General features: G+C 37.2%; 2 protein-coding genes and 1 long non-coding RNA gene across 5 annotated transcripts in view; 2 read left to right on the top strand and 1 right to left on the bottom strand.

Moving 5' to 3' along the window:
• The window catches only part of LOC5579101, a 127,917-nt gene that overhangs the window by 79,455 nt on the left and 23,252 nt on the right, over nt 1–25,210 (bottom strand). The gene's annotated exons all lie outside the window — the stretch shown is intronic.
• LOC110679069 lies at nt 11,641–12,217 on the top strand. The gene is made up of 2 exons (XR_002502186.1): nt 11,641–11,845; nt 11,901–12,217. It is a non-coding gene; the product is annotated as an uncharacterized LOC110679069 (long non-coding RNA).
• On the top strand, nt 21,035–21,654 carry LOC5579094 (defensin-C). The gene is made up of 2 exons (XM_001657238.3): nt 21,035–21,273; nt 21,351–21,654. Exons 1-2 carry the CDS (start codon nt 21,156–21,158, stop codon nt 21,530–21,532), a joined length of 300 nt encoding a protein of 99 aa, XP_001657288.2. The 5' UTR covers nt 21,035–21,155; the 3' UTR covers nt 21,533–21,654.

Below are 25,210 nucleotides of genomic sequence, written 5' to 3'. Positions count from 1 at the left end.
TCCTGAAAACTTGAGAGTGATTATAAGTCACCTGAAGACATCAAACATGGAATAAATGATTTACTTGGCTTTTCCCCAGTCGAAGTAATTACAGTCGCCTCTCCACATCTCGATATCGAAGGGACCATCGAGATACGGAGAGATCGAGACAAAGAACAAATTTTTAATGAACACTAGATTGAAAATCACTCCGTTACCAGGAAAATAATAACAAGCAGACGTCATCTCGCGTTCTTAAATTGGTTTGAATCACTAAAATCTAGTCTAATCACCTTTGATTGTGGTCATATCGACATACGGAGAGAAATTTTGGAACAAAGAATCAACAGGAGCACATTGAGATATAGAGATATCGAGATACGGAGAGACAAAATGTATACAGACTGAAGGGACCGATGAAATCATCGACATAGGGAGAGATATCGAGATATAGAACATCGAGATGTGGAGTGTCGACTGTAATATGAAAAAGAGAATCGAATCTGGCATTCTCAAGAATACTATTTAGTTCATTTTATCAAAGGTTATCTAAGGTTATAAAAATCAAGATTCAAGTTCGATGTCCGTGTGACATGCAAATATCCAGAACTCACCTCAGTGCCGTTGATGCCAAGATTGGGGTCATGGTACCAAACATTGCCGCATGGATGCTAAATGCTAAGGACATATGTCATGTGAAGGTTCCAAAAAGTTTGTATGCGCAAATTGCGGGGGCAACTATAAGTCTAACTTTTTGGATTTCCAGGCAGATGAACCGCAACGTTTATAAAAAAGATACCGACACGTTAATTATTCTAGTGGACGATTTGCCTTTTGAAGGAAGCACCACATTAGACAACGGACTGGCACGGTGTGTTTCGTAGAACAATTTTACTACAAAAAATAGGTAAGTCTGCAACTTCGCCACAATAAAGTCTAGGTCTCTAGGTTCAAAAACCAAGAAAAAAAAAATCGGTCGGGGGTCTAGAGTATTTTTTGATGTTTGATTTCGAGAAACTTGTACATATGTTTGTATTTGCGTAACTATGTGTTTATATAAATTGGGGCGGTTTAAAATTTAAAAATGTTTTAGAATCCAGTCTCCCATATGTTACTTGTCATCCTTACTATAAAAATAGTATTCCGTGAAATTTTCAGCTTTCCAGATAGTAATTTAAAGGTAGATACAAAAGTGAAATACCGGAAAATATGTATTATATACTTACATAAATTACAAATCTTGATATTTTTTTTTATTGGAAATTGTTGCTTTATTTGTTATTATAATAGGTGGATACTTATAGATGGATAACAGTTCTATATAAAAACTCGGTCGCAGAAATTTTTAGATATGTTCCAAACAAGCTTGTACTGCACTGTAAAGATTCTCTACATTTGTGCTCTTAAAAATTCAAGGTTTGACTTCGATGTATCTTCACCTTAGGACGAAATCATATGTTATGCGAGAAATATGTCCATATAACTTCTTACATCATAATAACCAATATAAGTACGATTTTCAAGGGGTTTCGTGGAAAATAATTAAAATGATGCTTGAGACAGTTTTGCGATTATGCGTTTATTATATGTCATTTATGCTTATTACAGCTCTTTTGACCAAGAAAAACTTTAATTTCCATGCCAAGGTATTCAAATGGTTTGATCTTGCAGTTTGTCCCGTATATCCATACGTTCAACACAATGTGCGTCGGTACAACAACACATATCCATAAATACTTTACACAAAATAAAAAAAATGTTCTGGACCCCCCGACCGATTTTTTCAATTTTGGTCGCAAATGAAAGAGCAAAGTCTAATTGTTTTTAGTTTGAAATTTCAGACTTACCTATTTTTTGTAATAAAGTTGCTACACAAAGACACCGTGACGCTTCAGTCCGGAAAGCTTTTCGCCAGGAATGTATTTCGATTGTGCCACTGGGCGTTGCATGCATCGTTGTCTAGTGTGGGGCTTCCTTCAAAGGCCAAATCGTCCTGGAAGCATTAACGTGTCGGTGTCTTAAATAAAGAAAAATATGGAAATTCTCATAAGAACACTAAGCTGAGAAGCAGGCTCTGTCCCAGTGAGGGCGTTAATGCCAAAAATAAGAAGAAAAACCGTTCGAATCTTTTCAATTTGCTGGGAAGTACCCGAGATAACTCCTATGCTAAGGTTGTAGCAGGTAATTTAAGTTTCAATAAATTTCTTCCTACGGGTAATCGTTCGAATTGTTTCAAATCACATAGAAATACCGTTTCTCATACCGCCGCAGGTATTCCGTCTCCTTATCAAAAAAATATCTTCAGAAAATGTACCTACTTGTCTTCCTCTGATTTTGATTTTCTAACTGAACAATTGAAACAAATGATTGATGCAATGTTTAAAACCAGTCCAAATAGAAGCAGTCCAAATTGGTGTAAAATTTACTAATAAAATTGTTATTAGATTGCGTTTCTCTTGTGGATCCAAATAATCATTTAAATATTGTGAATTGGAATGCTCGTTCTTTGAGTGGTAAAGAGGAAGAGCTGTTTATTTTTTAACAGCTAATAACATTATAATTATTACAGTTAGTTTTCAATGACATTACAGTTATTACTGAAACTTGTTTGAAAAACTGGATCCAAACTTAAATAAGATTTTTGTTTATCGCAATGGTCGGCTGGATGGAGCATGATCATTTATAGACGCATAAAACATCAACTTTTTTCGTCATTTGAAATCAAAGATTTTGAAACTTTAGGTGTTTCTGTTGAAACACAGTTTGGTAAATATACTATCACAGCTGCCTGATTGCCTTTTCAGTGCACTGGGCAGCAAGTTCATTTGCTCCAAACTGACTTGCACGAATTGACTCGCAATAAGTCAATGCCAAACATCGCTCATGAAATAATTCGCAAAGTATTTCAAATGACAGACTGTTATTTGATAAGGGCTCTTAAGGATATTTCTCTTTTTACCATTATAGCCCTACTTATGTACCACTTCTAGAAACCTCTAAATTGACTCTAAGATTGGTTTGGTCTAACCGACTCTAGTCACTTTCGTAGCCAACTGGTTACTCACGCTGTTTTTGATTCTGATCATGTCTCTGTTACATTTTAAATACTCCATGAAGCGATGCTCAATCCTATCAGCTCTACTTTCAATTATTTTCGAGCCGACTGGAATATATATGAAACATATATCGATAGTAATCTTGATATTAACATTTCTTTGCAAACAATACTTGATATTGACAATACTCTCGAAACATTGACAAATTCCATTGTTGAAGCGAGAGGCTTTGCAATACCTAAATGTTGAGTGAAATTCAAATCCGTGATTATATACGATGACCTTAAACTAAAAAAAAAGTAAAACAAAGTGTCACTAACCAAAGCTCAAAATACTTAAATTGGGGGTCACTACTTCAAATGAAAATCAAGATACTCAGGTTTTCGAAAATTCATGGAGGACTGATTTGGAAAAAGTGAGAACTATTATTATAAAATTCAATAATATTTTGATGGAGCGATGATGGAGTTTTATACATCCTTATCAAGAAACTTCTAGAAAGTAGCTTATTCTTCTTGGTTGATATATTTAATAAATGTTGGCATATTTTCCTAATAATGATGATGATGATGATGATTTGGTTCTACCATCTATTGTAGCAAGGCATCTGCCTATAGCACTGGAATAATCTGAAAAGCGATTTGATCAAGATTGTGCTGTTGTTCGTAAGCAGTCAGTCTCCTGTATGAAGGGCCAAAAACGGATGTGCGGACCCGCAAGCAGAGACACTTGCACGAAACCCGCGGCAGGGGAAAAGAATCTCCTTCCAGAAGAAAGTTTTCACGAACAATTGTACAATCAAGCCCTCGATTGACAGAATACTCCCAATAGATGGGGTCGAAGAGCCCGCCCTCAATCCACGATATGTTAACAACAGGGAGGAGACAGTCCCAAGCTCCCTGTCCAAGTCGCTTCATTCGGGTGCCCTGGTGGTCCCTCCCAACCCAGTTATATATGATATAAAAAGATAAATAAATACAATATAAATTAGAACAATCTCACCAAGTTAGTTGGAACCCCATGCAGATTTGTAACACTTGATGAACTGGATGAACTCTCCGATGATCAATGATGGTTTGATTTTTCTTAAGGCTTCCAATTTGCACTATATGCTATACTGCACTCGCGAAAAATTTCATTAATGATTGTGTTTACTTCACGCAAAATTTAATAAGATTGAGATTTCTTACGCGCCATACAATATTTTTTTTTTATTTTCATACAGAAAATGGTCACAAAAATGTGTTACGTAAATAATGGACAGTCCATTAATGGTAGGAAATGTAGATCTAAAACTGCAAAATATTAATTTTGCATTTATTTTCTTCCGGATATCCTGTAATGTAGTTACGACCCACGCGATTCAACAAGGCGTCACAATGTCACATATATGCTTATATGCAAATCGCACAATGAACGCCTCACGCCCCACTTGACGCGCCGCGTTACTATGTCGTCGGCCTACAGCTTTAGGTTGCTCCACTTCTAATACCACATTTCTTCGTTGTCATGACAACATAATGCTTGATGCGCTAAGTTTCACGCACACACACTTACTGATCCGAAGTACCCATTGCTTCCAGAAAATTCGATGCTCACTTCAACCACATGATTTTACATAAATTCTTGAATAAAACGACCATATTACGAAATATTTATGAAATGCTGTAAATGACAACTGACAGCAATTCATTCAACACCATTGAACCCCATTACAACAACATCATTCAAGCTTCAAATAAAGAAACCCCTCACTTCACTCCACCCACACGACAACACCAATACATTGACTATGCCAGATTTTTTTTCACTTCACATCGGCCAAGCCATTACAAAATTGATTAAACACCTCGAAAATACCATAGTTTCACAATTTTTCACTATACACTATGAAAATTCATTCCTATATCCACCGACACGCACTATTCGCTACTTTTTTTAGAAATTTCTTCCATATTATCGAGAACAATGCATTTAAAAGAGGAACCGCTTTCGCGCACGTCTTCGCCGCCTGAACACCCTCATATCCATGTTGGCATATTTTCCTAATAAATGGAAAAATGCCAAGGTTGTACCAATTTTAGAACCGGACAAAATTACAGTAGATTTTTCTAGTTATCGTACAATAAGGAAAGTATGCCTCAGTCATTAAACTTTTTGGGAAGGCATTTTGAACAGAATGACGAAAATACAATTTTGGTCAATGAACAGTTCGGATTCCGCCATGGACATTCGACCACTCATCAACGTTTACGTATAACAAATTTGATTCGTTTCAAAAAATATGGGGGCTGCTTAACTGGTCATGCTTTTTAAGATATATAAAAACCATTCGACAGCGTTTAGCATGAAAGTTTGATTGTAAAATTAAAAAAAAAACTTAAATTTTCCCAACATACATTATTAGAATAATCCAAAGTTATCTGTCAAATCGTACACTTCAGATTAATTATCAGAACTCCAAGTCTGTAAGATATTCTATAAGAGCTAGTGTTCGTCAAAGTAGCTTTTTGGGACCTGACATTTAACATACCTGAGTTGCCTCAGGGATGGCAAAAACCTTCGTTTGCGGATGACACAGGCCTCTCCGCCAAAGGACGTAGATTGCACAAAAGTTTGGATATTCTTTTCATACATGCAAAAATGGAAGATTTCTTCTAATACTACCAAAAATCCACTTATTGTATTCCCACATAAACCAAAAGTTCTTTATCTGAAACCTTGAAGTATACATGTTGTATAGTATTGGTATAAATTAGTATAAATTGGTCAGAAGTTAAGTATCTAGGGCTCATGCTAAATAGAAATTTAACTTTCAAAAATCACATTGAGAGCATTCAAGCCAAATGTAACAAATAACTATATAAAATGTCTTCACTTTTTAACAGAAAATCAAAACTTTGTCATATGAACAAGCTTTTGATCTTCAAAGTTTAAAAATGTTTGAATATCTAAGCTCCCATATCTTCCTATCCAACTTTACCATAAAAATAGTGTTCTGTAAAATTTTCAGCTTTTTCGATGGGGCCAATGTAGATTTATACGGAAATTACTATAGAGAAATTTTTAAAAATGTTACAAACATGTTAGTACTGTATTGTAAATACAAACTTATCATCCAAAATTGAAAACTCATTCTTCAAACCTTAATAAAGGATGTTACTAAAGAAACAAATCCCTTCAAAGTTAATTTTGACTGGGATGTTTGTAGACGTTTGCCGGGTTATAATCTTATTCATTCATTTATTTAGTTAACATCTAAACAGATAACACTGAATCAACAATTTTACGCCACAAAACTCGGTTCGTGGCCGCATCTCTCCATCCTCGGTTCAGCCCTACGCTCGCCAAATCGATACGCACTTGATCCACCCGCCTAGCCCGCCTTCTTGTACCAACCAGATCCGAAGCGAACACCATCTTTGCAGGGTTGCTATCCGGCATTCTTGCAACATGTCCTGCTCATCGTATCCTTCCAGCTTTGGCCACCTTCTGGATACTGGATTCGCCGAAGAGTTGGGCGAGCTCGTGATTCATCCTTCGACGCCACATAACGTTTTCCTGTACATCACCAAAGAACGTCCTAAGCACCCAACGTTCGTAGACTCCAAGTGCTTACAAGTCCTCCTCGAGCAGCGTCCACGTTTCATGCCCGTAGTTGACTATCGGCCTTATTCGCGTTTTGTACATGGTACATTTGGTGCGGGTGTGAATCTTTTTTGACCGCAGCTTCTTTTGGAGGCCATAGTAGGCCCGACTTCCACTGACGATGCGCCTCCGTATTTCACGGCTAACGTTATTGTCAGCCGTCAGCAACAATGGCGTAGCTATGGTTTTCGGGGCCCGGTGCGGAGTCAAATTCGGAGGCCCGTCCAAATTGAAGTATGCGCCGCTAGGCAACATACAATTGATATGTGACTAGTATACTGGACGGTTAGCGGCTGGGTATCTAAATATAAGAACTTAGAGACCTAAATCCTGAAAAACATGATTGAAAGGGTTTGATCAGGAATCACGTTTCAATGAGGATTCATCATAGAATCCAACCAGCCATCTTTCAGAGTGTCTTTCTAAAAATTTCTTAAGGGATTTCTCGTGACGTTACCCAACATATTAGCATGTGTACTTAATGGTTTCCTGAGAATTAAATTTAGAAGATCGCTTAAAGTTTGCTTCAGTTAATAATTCGCAGATTACTTCACGAGTTTATTGAGCGATTTCTTTTTAAATCTCACAAAGAATCCCTCCCTTATTTTCGTTCAGGATACCTTGAAGAATTTGTCCACGTATTTTTCCAAAAATACAGTCAGAAATCAGAAAATTTTACCATAGAATTCTCTAGAGATTCCTTCGGCAATGTTTTTTTTTTCGAATTTCCTCTTATTTCCGTTTATCTAAAAATATTATTAAGGGATTTTTTTCCAAGTTTACTTTAGGAATTCTTCAATAGGTGTTTCCTTTTTTTCCAAAAAAGTTAGCAAAGAAATCATTAACCTTCCAGTCATCGCGTGGTTTGCCACCGTCAAAGCCACCACGCTGCTATTGCGAACGAAAAGCGAGTTTTTTCAACAGTGTTGTACAAAATACAACAGCGCGACGACTGAAGTGTTAAGGATTTCTCTAAGAACGTCTCCAAGGAGCTGCAAGGAATTTTTCCAGAAATAGTTGAAGGGAATTCAAAAAAAAAATCTTGGGGATATTTCTAAAAAAAATCATAAAGATATCCCTGGCTCTGATAAAACAAATGATAAATTCCTACACAAGAGAAGACCTCCGGATTTCTTCTAGACTTTTGAGAAAATCTTGGATAAAATCCCGAAAAGAGGAAATTCCCGGAGAATCTCGAGTGGAACTCTTTGGAAAATTACATGAATATTTGCTGTAGCATTCGGTGGTATTGAACCCTAAATAAACTATTAAATTGAAGAATTATCCAATAATTTACTTCAAAAATAATCCAAGAAATATTTTAAAGAACTCACAATTTATGGAGATAGGAATCACCAGTGGAATCTATTCTAAAATCTCTGGAAAAATTCTTAATAGATATTTTGGAATAATCCTATGTAGAATTTATGGAACAATTCCTGTGCTAATCTATGGGGTAATTTCTTAACTGCCGTGATCTGACAAAGTGGCGTAAATAGTTGTGAGAACTTATCCTCCAGAAAGATCAATAATGAGCAGTAGTTTTTAATTACCATTAAACGTTAATTATTAAACGTTTTACTGTAGCAAATTTTGGAAAAACAATCACTAAGCATGACTTGAGAAATCATTTTCAAGTTGAATTCCTGAGAAAATCGCTAGAGGAGTCTTTGTTATAGTTTCTGGAGTGATCTCTGGAGGAGTCTTTGTACGCATTCCTGAATAAAGCTCTAGATAAATCACTAAGAGGATTCCTTAAGTTTTTGTATGATGAATGTGTCAATCAATGAAATATCCGCGTAGTAATATTTTGAGAGCAATCATTCAATTTAAAAGTCTTGGCTTGGCTTAGAAGCTTAGTTCAGAATATGGTTCATAATAGAAATGTTTTCAATGCTGTTCCTGGCTTCTCCAGTTACAGAGGGCCCCGGATATTTGATAATTCACAGAATAATGTAGATTTGTATAAAAAAAATACGATGTTCTGTTCAAAATTACTGTTCCATATGGTTCAAATTAATCAATATAACTGGAAGCTACCGGGTTCTTTTACTCCAAACCACCACCAAACCTGATTTTCCCTCTCTGTATACATTTTAGTTTGTTTAAAACTGAATTTCTACTGCTATGAGAAATAGTAACCATGATTTCGGGGCACCGACAAGCCCGGGGCCGGGAGCGGACCGCACCCCATTAGCTACGCTACTGGTCAGCAAGAATGCAAGGTAGACGAACTCGTCGACCACCTCGGACGTATCCCCGTCTATCGTAACATTGCTTCCTAGACGAGCCCTGTCGCGCTCGGCCGCACCAGCTAGCATGAACTTTGTCTTAGACGCATTCACCACCAGTCCAACTTTCGCTGCCTCACGTTTCAGGCGGGTGTACAGGTCTGCCACCTTTTCAAATGTTCGGCCGACAATGTTCATCTTCTTCTCCTTTCTGGCGTTACGTCCCAACTGAGACAAGGCCTGCTTCTCAGATTAGTGTTCTTATGAGCACTTCCACAGTTATTAACTGGGAGCTTTCTTTGCCGATTGACCATTTTTGCATGTGTATATCGTGTGGCAGGTACGAAGATACTCTATGCCCTGGGAATCGAGAAAATTTCCTTTACGAAAAGTCCCTCGATCAGCGGGATTCGAACCCACGACCCTCAGCATGGTCTTGCTGAATAGCTGCGCGTTTACCGCTACGGCTATCTGGGCCCCTAATGTTCATATTATCCGCGAAGCAAACAAATTGATCGCGTAAAAATCGTACCCCGGCTGTTGAGTCTGGCTCTCCGCATAACATCTTCTAGCGCAATATTGAACAACAGGCACGAAAGTCCATCACCTTGTCATAGTCCCTAGCGGGATCCAAACGAACTGGAATGTTCGCCAGAAACCTTTACACAATTTTGCACACCCTCTATCGTCGCTCGTATCAGTCTCGTGAGCTTCCCGGGAAAGCAGTTCTCGTGCTTCATTTTCCATAGCTCTACACGGTCGATACTATCGTATGCTGCCTTGAAATCGATGAAAAGGTGATGCGTTGGGACCTGGTATTCACGACATTTTTGGAGGATTTGCCGTACAGTAAAGATGTGGTCTGTTATCGATCGGCCGTCAACGAAGCCGGCTTGATAACTTCCCACGAACTCATTTACTACAGGTGACAGACGACGGAAGATGATCTGAGATAATACTTTGTAGGCCGCATTTAGAATGGTGATCGCTCGAAAGTTCTCACAATCTTACTTTTCGCCTTTCTTGTATTCCTCCGGTAGCTGTTCTGTTTCCCAGATTGTGCCTATCATCCGGTACAGACATCCCGGGCCTATCTTTATGAGTTCAGCTCCGATACCATCCCTACCAGCAGCTTTATTGTTCTTGAGCTGGTGAATGGCATCTTTAACCTCCCTCAATGTGGGGGCTGGATGGTTTCCATTTTCCGCAGTACAGACGAAGGCATTTCCTCTGTTGTCCCATCCTTCATTGCCTGTGCTATCAGTGCCATTCAGGTGCTCGTCGAAGTGCTGCTTCCACCTTTCGATCACCTCACGCTCGTCCGTCAAAATGATCCCATCCTTATCCGTGCACATCTCGTCTCGTGGCACGAAGCCGTTGCGGGATGCGTTGAGCTTCTGATAGAACTTGCGTGTTTCTTGAGACCGGCACAGGTTTTCCATCTCCTCGCACTCCGTCTCCCCCAGGCAGCGTTTTTTCTCCCGAAAGAGGCGGGTCTGCTGCTGCCGGTTCCACCTATAACGATCCACGTTCTGCCAGGTCCCTTGTTGCAGCATGACCGCCCGCGCTGCGTTCTTCTCCTCCAGAATCTGCCTACATTCCTCGTCGAACCAATCGTTTCGTCGACTCCGTTTCACGTACCCGACGTTGCTCTCAGCTGCATTGTTGATGGCTGCCTTCACTGTTCTGCAGCAGTCCTCAAGAGGGGATTCATCCAGCTCACCCTCTTCGGGTAGTGCAGCCTCGAGGTGCTGCGCGTATGCCGCTGCGACATCCGGTTGCTTGAGCCGCTCTAGGTCATACCGGGGCGGCCGTCGGTACCGTACGTTGTTAACGACGGAGAGTTTTGGGCGCAGTTTAACCATCACCAGATAGTGGTCAGAGTTATAATCCCATATGAAGCTAGATAATAACACACACTCATGCATATCTTTTCTCCTATTCGTTGGATTGAATTGCTCTTCTGAACAATTATGGTTTGAAGAATGAGTTTTCACTATGGGATGACAAGTTTGTACTTATCCAGTATTAACGCGTTTGGGATATTTTTCAAAATGGTTTCAAAGTAATTTCCATATAAACATACATGGACTTTGAGCCACCTATAAATCACCACCTAGAAAGCTTAAAATTTCACAATACACTTTTTTATGATAAGGTTAGTATAGAAAATATGAGAGATTGGATTCCCGAACTTTTTATATTTTGATCAGCCCTAATGCTCATGCTAATGCTCAGTGCAAGAAAAATCTGTGAATTGGTTCATTAATTCGTAATCGTGCTATTAATTAGCAACAATAATCAACTACACGAAAAAACAATCTATGGCGACCCACTTCACCTTAAGAAAAAAAAAAAAAACTATTCGACCAAATGTCCATATGCCAAGCATCCATAAGCCAAATGTCCACATGACCGACATAGTGCTCGCGCACAATAACTCGTCTTAAAGAAGTTAAAATGATCCGGCTAAAAATTGATGATGATATCTCAACGATTTGAAATCATGCTGTCAAGGGCCGGAAACTTAAAGGTCAACTTTGACCGTTGTAAAAAATGCAAAGGAATCAGTAAGTGGATAATTATGAGTCAGTTATGTACCATACCAGACTAACATAAGGCGTTACACTACAATTCCAGGAAAGAATCTAACTGATAGTAATGAAGGTGAGCGCACTCAACTAAGGTTACTGATACTGATATTACGTGAATACATATAAAAGCAACGCCATTGCCAAGCAATATCAGAAAGAAAGTTCACATTCTCCAGAGAAGATCATCCAGTACTCAGTGACAAACCGCTCCAAGTCATCATGCAGATCATCGCCATTGTGTGTTTCGGATTGCTTTGCCTTACCTTCGAGGCTGTGTCGGCATCCGGGCAAGCTCAACCGTTTAAAGCTACGCCTTTTTATGATTTAGCAGAAATTGGTAAGCATTATTGATGCGTCGGATTTCAGGTTCTAACAGATGTCCTTTTTTGCAGTACAAACGACCCCTAAAGTGAGAACGGTACGTGATATTTGCAGCATCGTGGGCTACTGTCTACACGGCAGAGATCATTGTTATCTCTACTGCCAACGCAATGGGCACAAATACGGGACGTGCATCGGCAGTGTCAATAAATATCAGTCTTGTGAATGTTGTCGGTGATCTATGACTTACTAAAGGTTATTCAAAAAATTCAATAGCTAGGAAATAACGTTCGTAAATTGGAGTTATAGGAAAAATAATTTATTATAATTCATATTTGCAATAAAAAAGGTTTGTTCATATAGAATTAACCGATTTATTTTGCTTCAACGTCACAAGTGAATATCTCGGGGATGGGATTCGATTCCCAGTGCCTCGCGTAAGAGGCGTGGGTTCCAACCCCATACACCAGTTTCGTTCCTAGCTTTAAAAAATCGTGTTGAAAGAGAAGCGCATATTGCAGAAAAAATGTATTTTCTTTTTGGTTTGATATGTGAATTACCCGAGCAGGTGAAAAGACTAGTAATCTCTTGATAGATATAAGAGATAAAAAATCTGACATGATACCAAAAATTTACTCCTGGAATACCATGAACTAGGGACGTTCCGATATTGAGAAGTATCGATATATGATTTGATACGATTATCGAATCAAAGTATCGATACCACCGATATATTGATTCAAAATATCGATATATCGGAATATCATATGATATATTAAAACGATTATTGCTATTTTGGCCGACATTAAAATAAATGTCTTCTGTTAAGATACATTTTAGTAAAATTTGAACTAAAAATGCTTCTTTAAATACAAAACAAATAATAATATATGGCGGCATCCACAAATTACGTAACGCTCTACGGGGGGGTGTAGTAGGCTCAAGCGTTACGGCTCATACAAAAATTAAAAAAAATTCATACAAAACGCGTTACGGAGGGGGGAGGGGGTCAAAAATTTCCAATTTTAGAGTTACGTAATACATGAATGCTGCCTATAGAGAAAACCCTAAAATTGTTTTCCACTTATGAGATGATGTAACAAGCAGGCAAGTTGTTGGTAGGTGTAAATAAGTGTTCAGTCAATTATCATTTCCTATCCCTTAGCTTTCGCATGGATGTGACCACGACAATTCTCGACTGCCAGAAGATGCGTCAATTTCGTCTAAAAGGCAGATTTGTCCCAAAACTTAGTCTATGGTGACGGGCGGGAACCCTCATACAGCCGTCTAGAACTGTACCACAATTGTTTTACATATAAACTTAGTGTCATAAGTTAGTAATCAAAAACTATTTTTCCATAGCCCAAGTTTGGAGATCTGTATCTCACCTTTTAGTAGTCCGAATTGGATAAAACTTGGATGACGAACTTCAAATAATCTCAAATTATGTACATACTGAGATCATTCAATTTCAAACCATTTCCAAAGAGTTTCATAGGGTTGTTCAAACATACAAGTAACCAAGAGATTTTTCGATTTAGTCGAAAAGCGGTAAGTTGTAATTGGTTGGTGTGGTATTCTGTAAGTTTATGTAACTTTTGAAACTGAACAACCTTGCCGATCAATCTAACCAACTTACCACTAAATTAAAAAATCTCTTGGTTACTTACTTTTTCCTTTGAACAACCCTCTGAAACTCTGGAAAATGTCTAAAATTTCATAATATCAATAAACACAAAACTTCAGGTTATTTGTAGTTCGCCATCCAAATTTTACCCAATTCGGACTACCAGAAGCTGAGATACAGATACAGATCTACAAACTTAGGCATTTTGTATGGAAAAACAGCCTTCAGTTACTAACTTTTGTCACTGACTATATTAATGTACGATATATCGGAAGGAAATATCGATATTACCGATATATCGAATAGAAAATATCGATACCAAAATATCGAATATCGAAAGCAAAATATCGATATTCTGATACATCGGAAGTATCGGAACGTCCCTACCATGAACATATCATCTTTTGATTTTGTAAGATCTTGGGACCCAGATAGCCGTAACGGTAATCGCTCAAAACCAAGCTGAGGGTTGTGGGTTCGAATCGAGGAACTGTCTCGACTTTCCAGGGCAAAGAGTATCTTCGTACAGTTGTGTTCAGAATAATAGTAGTGAAAGCCGATTTTCATACAAAATGCTCAACTTTGGCATGCTGTAACTTCGTTTCCATATGAGCAATCTGCATGAAATTTTGGCAGTGAACTACAAATATACTCAATTTCATTAGCACAAGATTTGAAAATTTTTACACTACCGGCCAAAAAGTTAAGCACCAGGTGAAATCGTTCAAAATAATAGTAGTTTTTCTTTTGTAAATTTTTGTTCAGCAACAATTTTATAAAACATTGGCTTGTTTATACATTTATGGCTTGGGTGGAAATGGTTGAAGCGATGATTGAAGAAAAATTAAAAAACTCAAAATACAGCAGATATTTAAATTATTAAAACTACTATTATTTTGAGCGATTTCACCTGGTGCTTAACTTTTTAGCCGGTTGTGTGAAAATTTCCAAATATTGGGATAATGAAATTGAGTATATTTGTAGTTCACTGCCAAAACTTCATGCCGATTGTTCATATGGAAACGAAGTTACAGCATGCCAAAGTTGAGCATTTTGTATGAAAATCGGCTTTCACTACTATTATTCTGAACACAACTGTACCTCCCACACGATATACACGTGCAAAAATGGTCAATAGGGTCCTAAAGCCCTGTTCCAATTTTAGTGCCAAATGCTTAAGTTTAGGCCCAAAACACATGTTTACTCATTTTGTTTTAAGTTTGTCGTTTGTTTAAGTTCAAAAAAGATTTTATTCTAAATTTTGTCACACCCCTTAGCTTAAACTCAAATTTTAGGTGTATTTTGTTTTCCGTGTCTCTTCCGAAATGTCAGATAGGAACAACCCCAGTGTTAAAAAAACCCTGTGGTGTTTTTGTCAACTAAGCGAACGTCAAACATGATCAATAGTGTCAAGGTTCATTCATGGACCCAAATTTCAAATTAAGGTTGAAATATGATATAATTAGCCGTTATTTGAGCGGAAAAAATTGCTAAAGTAGTTGCAGTAACATGCTCTTTCGTGTTATTGAATAAAAAAAAGATTTTATTAAACAACCCCATTTGAAAGCTCTCAGTTAATAATTGTCGAAGTGCTCGTTGAGAACCAGGCTCTGTCCCAGTTGGGACATAACGCCAGAAAGGTGAAGTAGAAAATCTAACCAATAGCGGTGAGCCATTCCTAAGATCTGCAAACGTAAAATTTTGCTATGGCTCAGGAAGCCCAGGAATAAAATTTTGATATTATCCTTAGAACTTTAACTGTTTATGTCAATCAAATAAATATCACGTTTTGATTGTCAGCATTTCGCTCTTGCTCGAGTAACGAAGGGAATTTTAGAGTAAAGTATTCTATATCCTTTAGGCATCAGTCTTCTTTCTAAAATAAAGTTACACAAAACCGGGCTGTTCTGGATCAACACACCATGTGTGTTATTATTACACATCCTGAAAATCGTTTTTGTGCTGATTTATGCTTAATTTTCTCTTAAATTAGTAGTAGGGAGCCGGATCCTATTCTTGGTACCAGGGATGGGAAATGTACTGTAGCAAACATTTACCGCCTCTACATTCACACCTTTCTACACGACCATCAAAATCCAAAGCAAACCATGACAGTTCAAAACAAAAAATGTCACGGCTCTTCAAAACTGTAATCTTTTTCTTCCCAACGTTTATTCAAACCCGAATGCGAAAAGACTCGAGCACAGTGGTAAAACGATTTTTCCGGTTTTCGGGGTTTTGACTTTTTGCTCGGTGAAGGCGGCATAAAATTGAACTTGTTTATATGTATCGCAACAGAATGATTGTGCTCTTGCTGTTAATACTAATAGATTTCAAATAATTGAAATTACAAGCAAAATATTAGCAATTGAATTATTTAACATTTTTTTCAATCATTCACCTTGGGATGACTGCCCGAAAACGATCATAGAGGAGAGATAAAAATATTCAAGCAATGTGTGAACCGTTGGCAGCGCAACACATGATGCTATTGATGCTGCTGCTGCTTTGTGTTTTGGTTGACTGGCAGAATCGATGAACTGTTGTAAATTGTGGTCACCTGCTTGGCACTTTTGATTCACTTCGGCAGTAGGCATATGGAAGTGCTTCTTAAAGCAAAATTTCAAACAATTCGGCCTATAACCCCCCCCCCCCCCATATCAAAGTGAATCATGGAAGAACCCAAATAGCTCTGCACCCTATTCAGGGGAAGATACCCCAGTAAGCCACTGAATTAATAATTAAAAAAATATTGGTTTTGTGCGATCTTGTTAACCGTTTATGATAAATCTTATCATTTTTATACCGTACAAAATTAAATTTGGAAATATAAATACGACAATAGGCAATTCATTTTGATGATTTATTGCCATTTCGCGATAGTCGGGCTCTATATAAAGGGGTGGCCATAACTACCAAAAAGGATTTTGAGATTTTTATGTTTTTTATCATTTTAAAATATACCTAATGTATTATATTATTATGGTCCGTGATTAAAATTGAACTAAACTTTAAATTGGCTGAAGTCAAAAATTTGAAATTTATTATGATAACATGAAGAGCAAAATTCATATTTATTAAATGCAACATTTCCCTAGTGTCCCTGATAATGCCTAATCGGAATATTGACTTTGACTTCAGTGTATGAAGTAAATAAGATCTAAAACCCTTGAATATGGCTATTTGCCGAAGACTCGCACTTTCTATCTCTTGTGGATCACAAGCTAGAACTAGTTTGAAATGCTCAATTTTACATGCTCACTAGCGCCACCTAGCGACAAAATCTCGAACCAAACTGTATGTCTTCCGGATGTCCTTGACCTTCTGAACAACTTTGCCGAAGACCCGAAAGCTAGAACTAGTTTGAAATGCTCAATTTCACATGCTCATTAGCGCCACCTTGCGGCAAAATCTCGAACCAAACTATTTGTCTTCTGGATGTCCTTGACCTTCTGAACAACTTTGCCGAAGACTCAAACTTTCTATCTCTTGTGGATCACAAGCTAGAACTAGTTTGAAATGCTCAATTTTACATGCTCACTAGCGCCACCTAGCGGAAAAATCACGAATCAAACTGTTTGTCTTCTGGATGTCCTTGACCTTCTGAACAACTTTGCCCAAGACTCGAACTTTCTATCTCTTGTGGATCACAAGCTAGAACTAGTTTAAAATGCTCAATTTTACATGCTCACTAGCGCCACCTAGCGGAAAAATCTCGAACTAAATTATTAGCTTTACGGACGTCCTTGATTCCCTGAACAACTTTGCCGAAGACTCGAACTTTCTATCTTTTGTATATCACAAGCTAGAACTAGTTTAAAATGCTCAATTTTATATGCTCACTAGCGCCACCTAGCGGAAAAATCACGAACCAAACTGTTTGTCTTCTGGTTGTCCTTGACCTACTGAACAACTTTGCCCAAGACTCGAACTTTCTATCTCTTGTGGATCACAAGCTAGAACTAGTTTAAAATGCTCAATTTTACATGCTCACTAGCGCCACCTAGCGGAAAAATCTCGAACTAAATTATTTGCTTTCCGGATGTCCTTGATCTCCTGAACAACTTTGCTGAAGATCGCTTCTTTGCAAGTCATAAGGATCTCGAGATACAGCAATGTGAATTTACCTGTTTTGAGGTGATGCTGAACTTTTCAGGGTGATTCAATATTCAGCTGAGTGTTGCAATACTTATTTTCATGAGTCCGTATTTATGACGAGTAGTGTATACTTCAAATGAACTTAGATTTTAAATATATTTGTCTACTTTTCATACAAGTTTTGTCCAATCTCAATCAATTATAAACAGAATTTGTGCTTTCAACCAAATTTGATTACATTTTCTAATATAAACGCGTTATGAAAAAAAAAAACGATTTAAAAAAAAAGTTACGTAAGATGTGAACAGTCCCTTCTGAAACAATAAATACAAAAATATGTTATTTCTTCAATTAAGTCGATAAAATAAGTTTTGGTATTTTTTTCCGCATTTCGCCGAATGCTGTTTGTCCGAACGCCGTTTGTCAGAAATTGAAAAGAATTGTGGACTATAGTAAGTATATATTTGTAATGAATTTCCAAGCTAAAGAACTTATTCAGCTTATTCTTAAAGAAGGGTAATTTATCATTGATTTACAAATGACACAGCTAACAAAAATGACATTTTTGCTTGTCTTGAGAACCAAATTTTGTGTCTCTAGTAGATTTGGGATTGGTGAATCTGATGCCGTTCTCAGAAATGTTCCAGCACGTCACAATTTTTAGCTACAGGTCGCCAAAGTTGAATAAAACACTGGTTTTAATGATATTTACATAAAATTTAAAGTATGATTTATCAAACTTTTTTGTGATCTTATCCACCAAGCATGCAAAATAGGACTTTCACTTTCATTTAAAATATACTTTGGTTGAAATTGCACGGTTAATTTTAGATTAAATTGATTTTTTCAACATTTTTGCAGTCACCATACAAAATTCTTCGTTTCTTTTATATGGCACAATACAATTATTTTCAAACCCATAAAAAAAAATTTTGAGCGCCGACAATATTATGATCTTTTATGATGAGTATTGTCTAACACATGAAGTTTGAATTCTGTGGCAAATTAAGCAAATAAATTTTCATACAAGCTGTTAAACTTGCATGCAAGTTGGCTGATATAGGCAAATTTCGCATTTTCAACAGCCAATATCTTAAAAACTAGACGTGCTGTGATATTTTTGAAAACGGCAATAGACTCAGCAACTCTTAGTTAAGTTAATAGCGGTATTTTGATGCTTGAGACAAAATCGTGTTCCGCAGTGTAATAAGCTCTTTAGTGTTAGTTCAAGAAACAGTCATTGCTGAAAGAAGAACATCCTAAATGTAAGTAATTTTTCACTTCTCTGCTAGCGGTAATAGCTCCCAGCATTGCATTTGTGCTCAGCTTTTGACGGTAACTAATAAGGTTAGCGACTTTTTCGTCCTTCTGAATGACATCTTGCCTAAGTTAACCCTTGAGCTAAACAATATGTTTTGAGTATGACTCTCTATGAACGTTTTACAAGCCTTAATTCAATAACTTTCAAAAACACTTATTTCTTGAAAGAACAGAAAAGAAGGAAAAATCTGTTATAAAAATTTGAACAAATGTAATGCAAAAAATCGTTATATCAGTATAACTACAAACAACTGTCGATGATTTGAAGAAAAAAAAAAACAATCAAGCTATAAGCTAAATTCTCGAAAACTTATTCAAATAGTCTCAAGTCAAAAAAGTGAATAAACTTACTTTATTGTTCCTTCGTGTTTCACAGGCGAAATTCCACATGTTCCGCTCCTACCCAACTAGATTTTTCACTTTTAGAACGTTTAATTTCCGGATTTACAAAACGACGAAAGTAAGATTTTCAACTTTCGCAACCTAACCACTACTTTCGCCGCCCCGCTGTATAGAGAGACAAAGTGACTTAACCACCAATAAAAACAAAACACTACTTGAGCCGATTTTACACTGGTAGAAAAACGTCGAAAGTAACTGTTTAAAACGGTTTATCATTTTGTTATAATTACTTTTGTTGAAAATAATAGAAACTACCTAGTTTTTGAACGCGATCGGATTGTATGCAAAATTTGAGCGATGTACACTGCGAAAAAATGTTAAAAAGGTAATTCATTTTAAAACAGTTCTAACTAAGTTGTGATTCTTCTCAATTAGTTGTCTCAAAACCGTATGAAAGTTACTTACGTCGGTTTGAAAAAGTAATCGAGAATTATTGCCAATTATAATGTGACTTGAACTAGCAATAGCCTTTGTTTAAAAGAAGGAAAAATTTCAGATGAAATCATTAAAAACACTAAAAACCCTAGCATACCATTGCACAATGATCGGAAAAAATAAAGTTTTTCTAAACTATCTTTATCGCCCTAATCCCTAAATATGTTATTTGGTGTTTTAATTATTTTTTTTTCAAAACGCGTTTTCATTAGAAATGCACAAATTCTGTTTGTATTTAATCGAGATTGATCAAAATTTGTATGTAAAGTGGATAAATATATTTAAAATGAACTTAGTTTGAAAAATATCTGTAAAATATTGAATTAATTAAATAATTCTAACTTGAAAATCAGAAAATTTCTGCAAAAAGTTCCAACGTTTTTTGTGAGATCTAAGGATGCTTTTTGATGTGCACTATAAGAAATGGCGGTGACATGGTGCAACAAGAATGGTTTTTGATGTTAAAAAACTTACTAAAACTTCAATCATTTTTTTTATCCTTATGCTCGATAAAAGTGTTGAACCATAAGCTTTCAGATAGTGTATAACATTAGGGAAATACTGCATTCCTAAAATATGAATTTTGTTCCTTATTTTAAACATTTTTTTTTCAGCCAATTTGACGGCATAAGTCAAAAAAAAAAATTAGTTCAATTTCAATCACGGATCATTAGGTACATTTTAGAATGTATTTTAATGTATTTTATTAAAATTTCAAAAACATGTTGGGCAGTTTTGGCTGCTCATTTGTATCGAGCCCGACCATTGTGCGTTGGACCCAGCGACAAATCAACCATCAGCTTAGAGTGTTGACGCGATATGGAATATATTTTGAGACACTCGTGCAAAAATCACTAAGATATCATGCAACAAATCAACCTGTCCGAAACTGGGGGGCAGGAGGTGCTAGACCAAAATTGTGGCTTGACCACATTTAGTCCATATCTGGTACAAAATACATTCATACTTTCGAATTATGATTGTATTCCATTACATGCGTGATCAAAGCTAGTTTTTTCAAATTCATAAGCTTTAATATTATATGGAAGATAAATTGTTCTACCAAACCTAAAATAAGTTAGATTTTTAATAAAAGCAAAAAACCTTTTTCAGTCAACACTAAATCGTTGGCCAGCCCTGATCCATAGCATGTCAACTGACTCGTCTCAAGTGAAAGTAAATCCCCTTCGTCGGAGAAGAAAGGATCAAACCGCGCGGTGGATCACCGAGCAGATCTGCAAGTACTAAGCCAATGGCGCTCATATGCAGAGCTCTCGCATTCGGGGATTTACAAAAGAGCTATAGCCGTGCCTGCGATAGGGTTCGCGATCGCACCTATAAATCAATCAGCTGCTCGTCACTCCTCCATCAGTAGCAACTTCACCGTTCGCACGTACGATCGCCTGTCTGCCTCGAATCATCAAACACTCGAATCGATCTTAAAATGCGTACCCTCATCGTCGTTTGCTTCGTTGCTCTTTGCCTCAGTGCAATCTTCACAACCGGAAGTGCGCTCCCGGAGGAACTGGCCGACGATGTTCGCTCTTACGCCAACTCTTTGTGTAAGTTGATCATAACTATAAATATTTTTAAGTAATTTCCATTGATGTATTCTAACTTTTATCGAAAAACTCTACAGTTGATGAACTTCCGGAGGAATCTTACCAAGCAGCTGTGGAAAACTTCCGCCTGAAACGGGCCACCTGCGATCTGCTGAGTGGGTTCGGTGTAGGAGATAGTGCTTGTGCCGCACACTGCATTGCACGGCGCAATCGAGGAGGCTATTGTAACGCGAAAAAGGTTTGCGTTTGTCGAAATTGAACGTTTCGGATACGATTTCGATGAATAAACTGTAAATATGTTTTATTATCTGTGTAATAGAATTCAAATAAATGTAAAATATATCATGTATTTTGGACAGGCTAAGTACCTAGAAAAAGTAATCGATTTACTACATTATGAGTTAATTATTATACCGGGTACCCCCGTTGGTTTGACCACATTTATTCTGAACACTTTTAAATCTGTACCCCGCTAATTTGCACATCGTTCAGATTAAAAATGGTTCAAACGTCATATAGCTCATGGAACGGAGTAAAGTGGAATGAAACTCTGTGGAACGGAAAGCAGAATCAAAACAAAACAGTGAAAGATGTGACCAGAAACACGTTTCTAGGGTGACTAGATGTTCAAATTAAAAATGAACCCCGATGGTTTGCATGAGGTACCGTTCAAATTAACGAGGGTATACGGTATGCTTAAAGTACCGTAATCCGGGGGCAAATTGATCACTGGGGCAAATTTGATTATGTCGGTGACAAAAAACATTTCCTCCCAAGGAAGCTGAAGGGTTCGTTGGCACCACAGACATTCCATGTTTTCTAGTTTATAGATGTCTTATGATGATTTTGAAGTATTTCAAAAACCCGTTTATTCACAAATAATGCGCTTATTTCAAAGGGAAATTGCCTACATATAGGCGTATTAGGCAGATTTTCAAAGTTTATTTTTGCAATAAAATGATCAAATACTCGAGTTGTAACGATTTTGACATTATTTTCAGATTCAGGAGACCCAAATTTAGTAGATAGGGAAACTTTTTATTCTTTCACCTTGTTTGTTATATGGGGATCAATTTTGCCCCAGTGGATTTTGATTTTTTGATATTTCAACTATTTTTATGATATGTTAAATATTATTTCATGAAAAGTCGATTTCGTAAACTGATGAAGATCAATGGAGTACTGGTTGTGTCGAAATGTATTTGACGTTATTTGAATTCCGAAGGATAACACAACAAAAAATTGTAAAATAGTAATCAATTTCCCCCCGGATTACGGTATCAGTTTATTTCGAGTTTCTCGAGAGGAAAACCATATACAGTCAACTCTTCATAACTCGATATTGAAGGGACCATCGAGTTAGGGAGGGATGTATCGAGTAATACCTAGAACACAAAACGAGGGAGGAGTAGTGAGGGTGTCCCGTGATACTCATATTTTACATATTTAGATCATAGCTTGCTGAAAACAAATAAAAAACCGCAATAAAACTAAAATAAACTTGTTGGCAACTATTCTCACTCTTCTTAGCAAATCACTATCATCACAATGATGAGCGGTCACATTTTGATTTTTACAATTTTCCAATCATAGCCTACTTGTATCAAATTGGCAGGAACAGCAACTTATAACTTGTTATTTTAAAACTCTATATTTATTAATTTTAATATTAAAATAATGAAAAATCAATCAAGTGTACGGATTTCGGTGCTATATGGATTTCGGTCCCACACGGTAAATATTTTTGACCAGGCGTATGGGAGTCCCCCATAGTGCGTGGTGTAGACGAAACCGTTCGCGATCCTTTTTGCTATTGAAGTGAGATTTTTCCCATAGCTTTGTTCGAAAATATTACTATTGAAATAATGTTTCTAACAAACAGTTAAAATTAAATAACCACATAAAAATTATGACTATTGAACTAATCGTACCAATTCGAATAAGCAAGCGTTCATCAAAATCGGTGGGAGAGAGAGGGTTGAACTGCTAATATTTTGGAGCTATGGTTAATATTTATGTCAATTTGGTCTACTTTGGACATTCAATCAAACCACATTCTACAAGAGCACGAGTTTGTTTGCTGAACCATACACATTCGACTGCCATTGGGCTTATTAGTGCAGTTGGATTGCTTAAAAGCTTCTCAAGTTGTACATGTTCTGGTCAAGTAGGAAGTCAATATTGATGGACATATATTTAGCTCAAACACCTTGCAAATCACTATAAAAGGGTGCTTTTCAACCTCAACAGTCAGTTGTTTCGAAATCATTCGTAATCATTTTTCAAACATGAAGCCCATTACCACACTGTGTTTAGCTTTGGTTTGCTTTGTCGACCTTCTTTCGGTGGGAGCAGCGGCACCACAAGAGAGTGTTTCCATTCAGGATGCTGAGGATCCTGCAGATTTTGACACCGATATCCAACAGGTGCAGCATGATCAAGCCAGACAAATTCCGGTGGAATTTCAACGTCGAAAGCGCGTCTCTTGTGATCTGTTGAGTGGTCTTGGATGGGGTCACAGTATCTGTGCGGGTCACTGTCTAGCCATAAGCTGGCGCTACCGTGGAGGATACTGCAACGATCAAGGAGTCTGCGTCTGTCGCACATGAGTATTGTTGGGATCGTCTAACGGATTGTCAGGATTTTCTACTGGATTGAAACAAACTATCTTAGTTGAGAAAGCTTTGTTGAATTAGAGAAATTAAATTGTTAGGCATTATTAACATTGATTAGTATAGTCTTGTTGATGTTAAATGTAAACAAAAATCAATAAAATTTGAATAATTGAGACTTGCAAAACCATGGTATTTGAACTGAAAATAAATTGAATTCATAGCACACCGTAACAAAATAGTATTTTACGCAACCAGTTGCAAAATGATGATTTTTTCAGTACGAGTGGTACATTAATCCAACGAGGCACACCAAGTTCGATAAATACGACGAGTGCTGAAAAAATCGAGCTTTACAACGCGTTGCATACAACCATTTTTGATATTACAGAAAAGGTCGTTTAATCCGATTGTTTCTAGGATCTCAGACATATTTTAAGAGAACCCACGTGGACATCCCTGCGTCGTACAAGCTCAATATTTTAAAATCAGGTAGGCTGTGATAGATACATATCACAAGACTGTCACAAATTTTCACGGTTTATTGATAGAAGCGTTTACTGCCCTTCTACGCCTACTTGTCACATTTTCTATGTGAACCTTATGGATCGCGGGACAAATATGCGCAGAGCGGTAGTTTAAGTAATCAAGGCTCAATAGGTGTTCGAAGACAGGCCAGGTGAGATGCTGCGTGCAATTTTATAGCTATAATTGACCCGACAAACCTTGTGTTGTCCCGCAGTAGGCTGTTCGATAATGTAAGACAGAATTATACTTAAAAACTGCCTGTTTTTCTCAATTTTCCCGTGAAGTTCTTCGACTTTTTGTACACACAATCACGTTGAATCGGAACACTTTAAGAAACTAACTGTGTAAGAGTCAGGTAAATCCATTGACTCGTTCTCAAGTTATTTCGTGACACACAAACACCGTTCCATTTTTATTATACACTCACTCCCGCACTGGACTTTTTGGGAGTAAACAAGATGACTCTACTGTCTGATGACGAATCAGAATCGCATACACAAATCGTATTCGTATCGTCCAATGGATGTAGAGCAATTGGCAAGTCATTTAAAATAAGCAGAAATTCAAAGAACGGCTCAAAAGCCATTCAGATATTTAGTTGGCGATTCTCAAAACAGTAAGTACTGGAAAGAGTATAAGTATAATGAATGTTTTATTGGTGGTATCACAGATAACAGACGTTGAAGTCCGATTGTAAAACTGTGTAAGCCAATTAACGGTCATTTTGAATGGCAACACACGTAGCAACATCGTGGTGGCGCTGTCATCGCTAAGTTCCCATGACGATGCCAGTGGTG

This window comes from Aedes aegypti, chromosome 3, assembly GCF_002204515.2.
Source record: "Aedes aegypti strain LVP_AGWG chromosome 3, AaegL5.0 Primary Assembly, whole genome shotgun sequence".
Lineage (NCBI taxonomy): Eukaryota > Metazoa > Arthropoda > Insecta > Diptera > Culicidae > Aedes > Aedes aegypti.
This window is presented reverse-complemented; position numbering and strand designations above follow the sequence as displayed.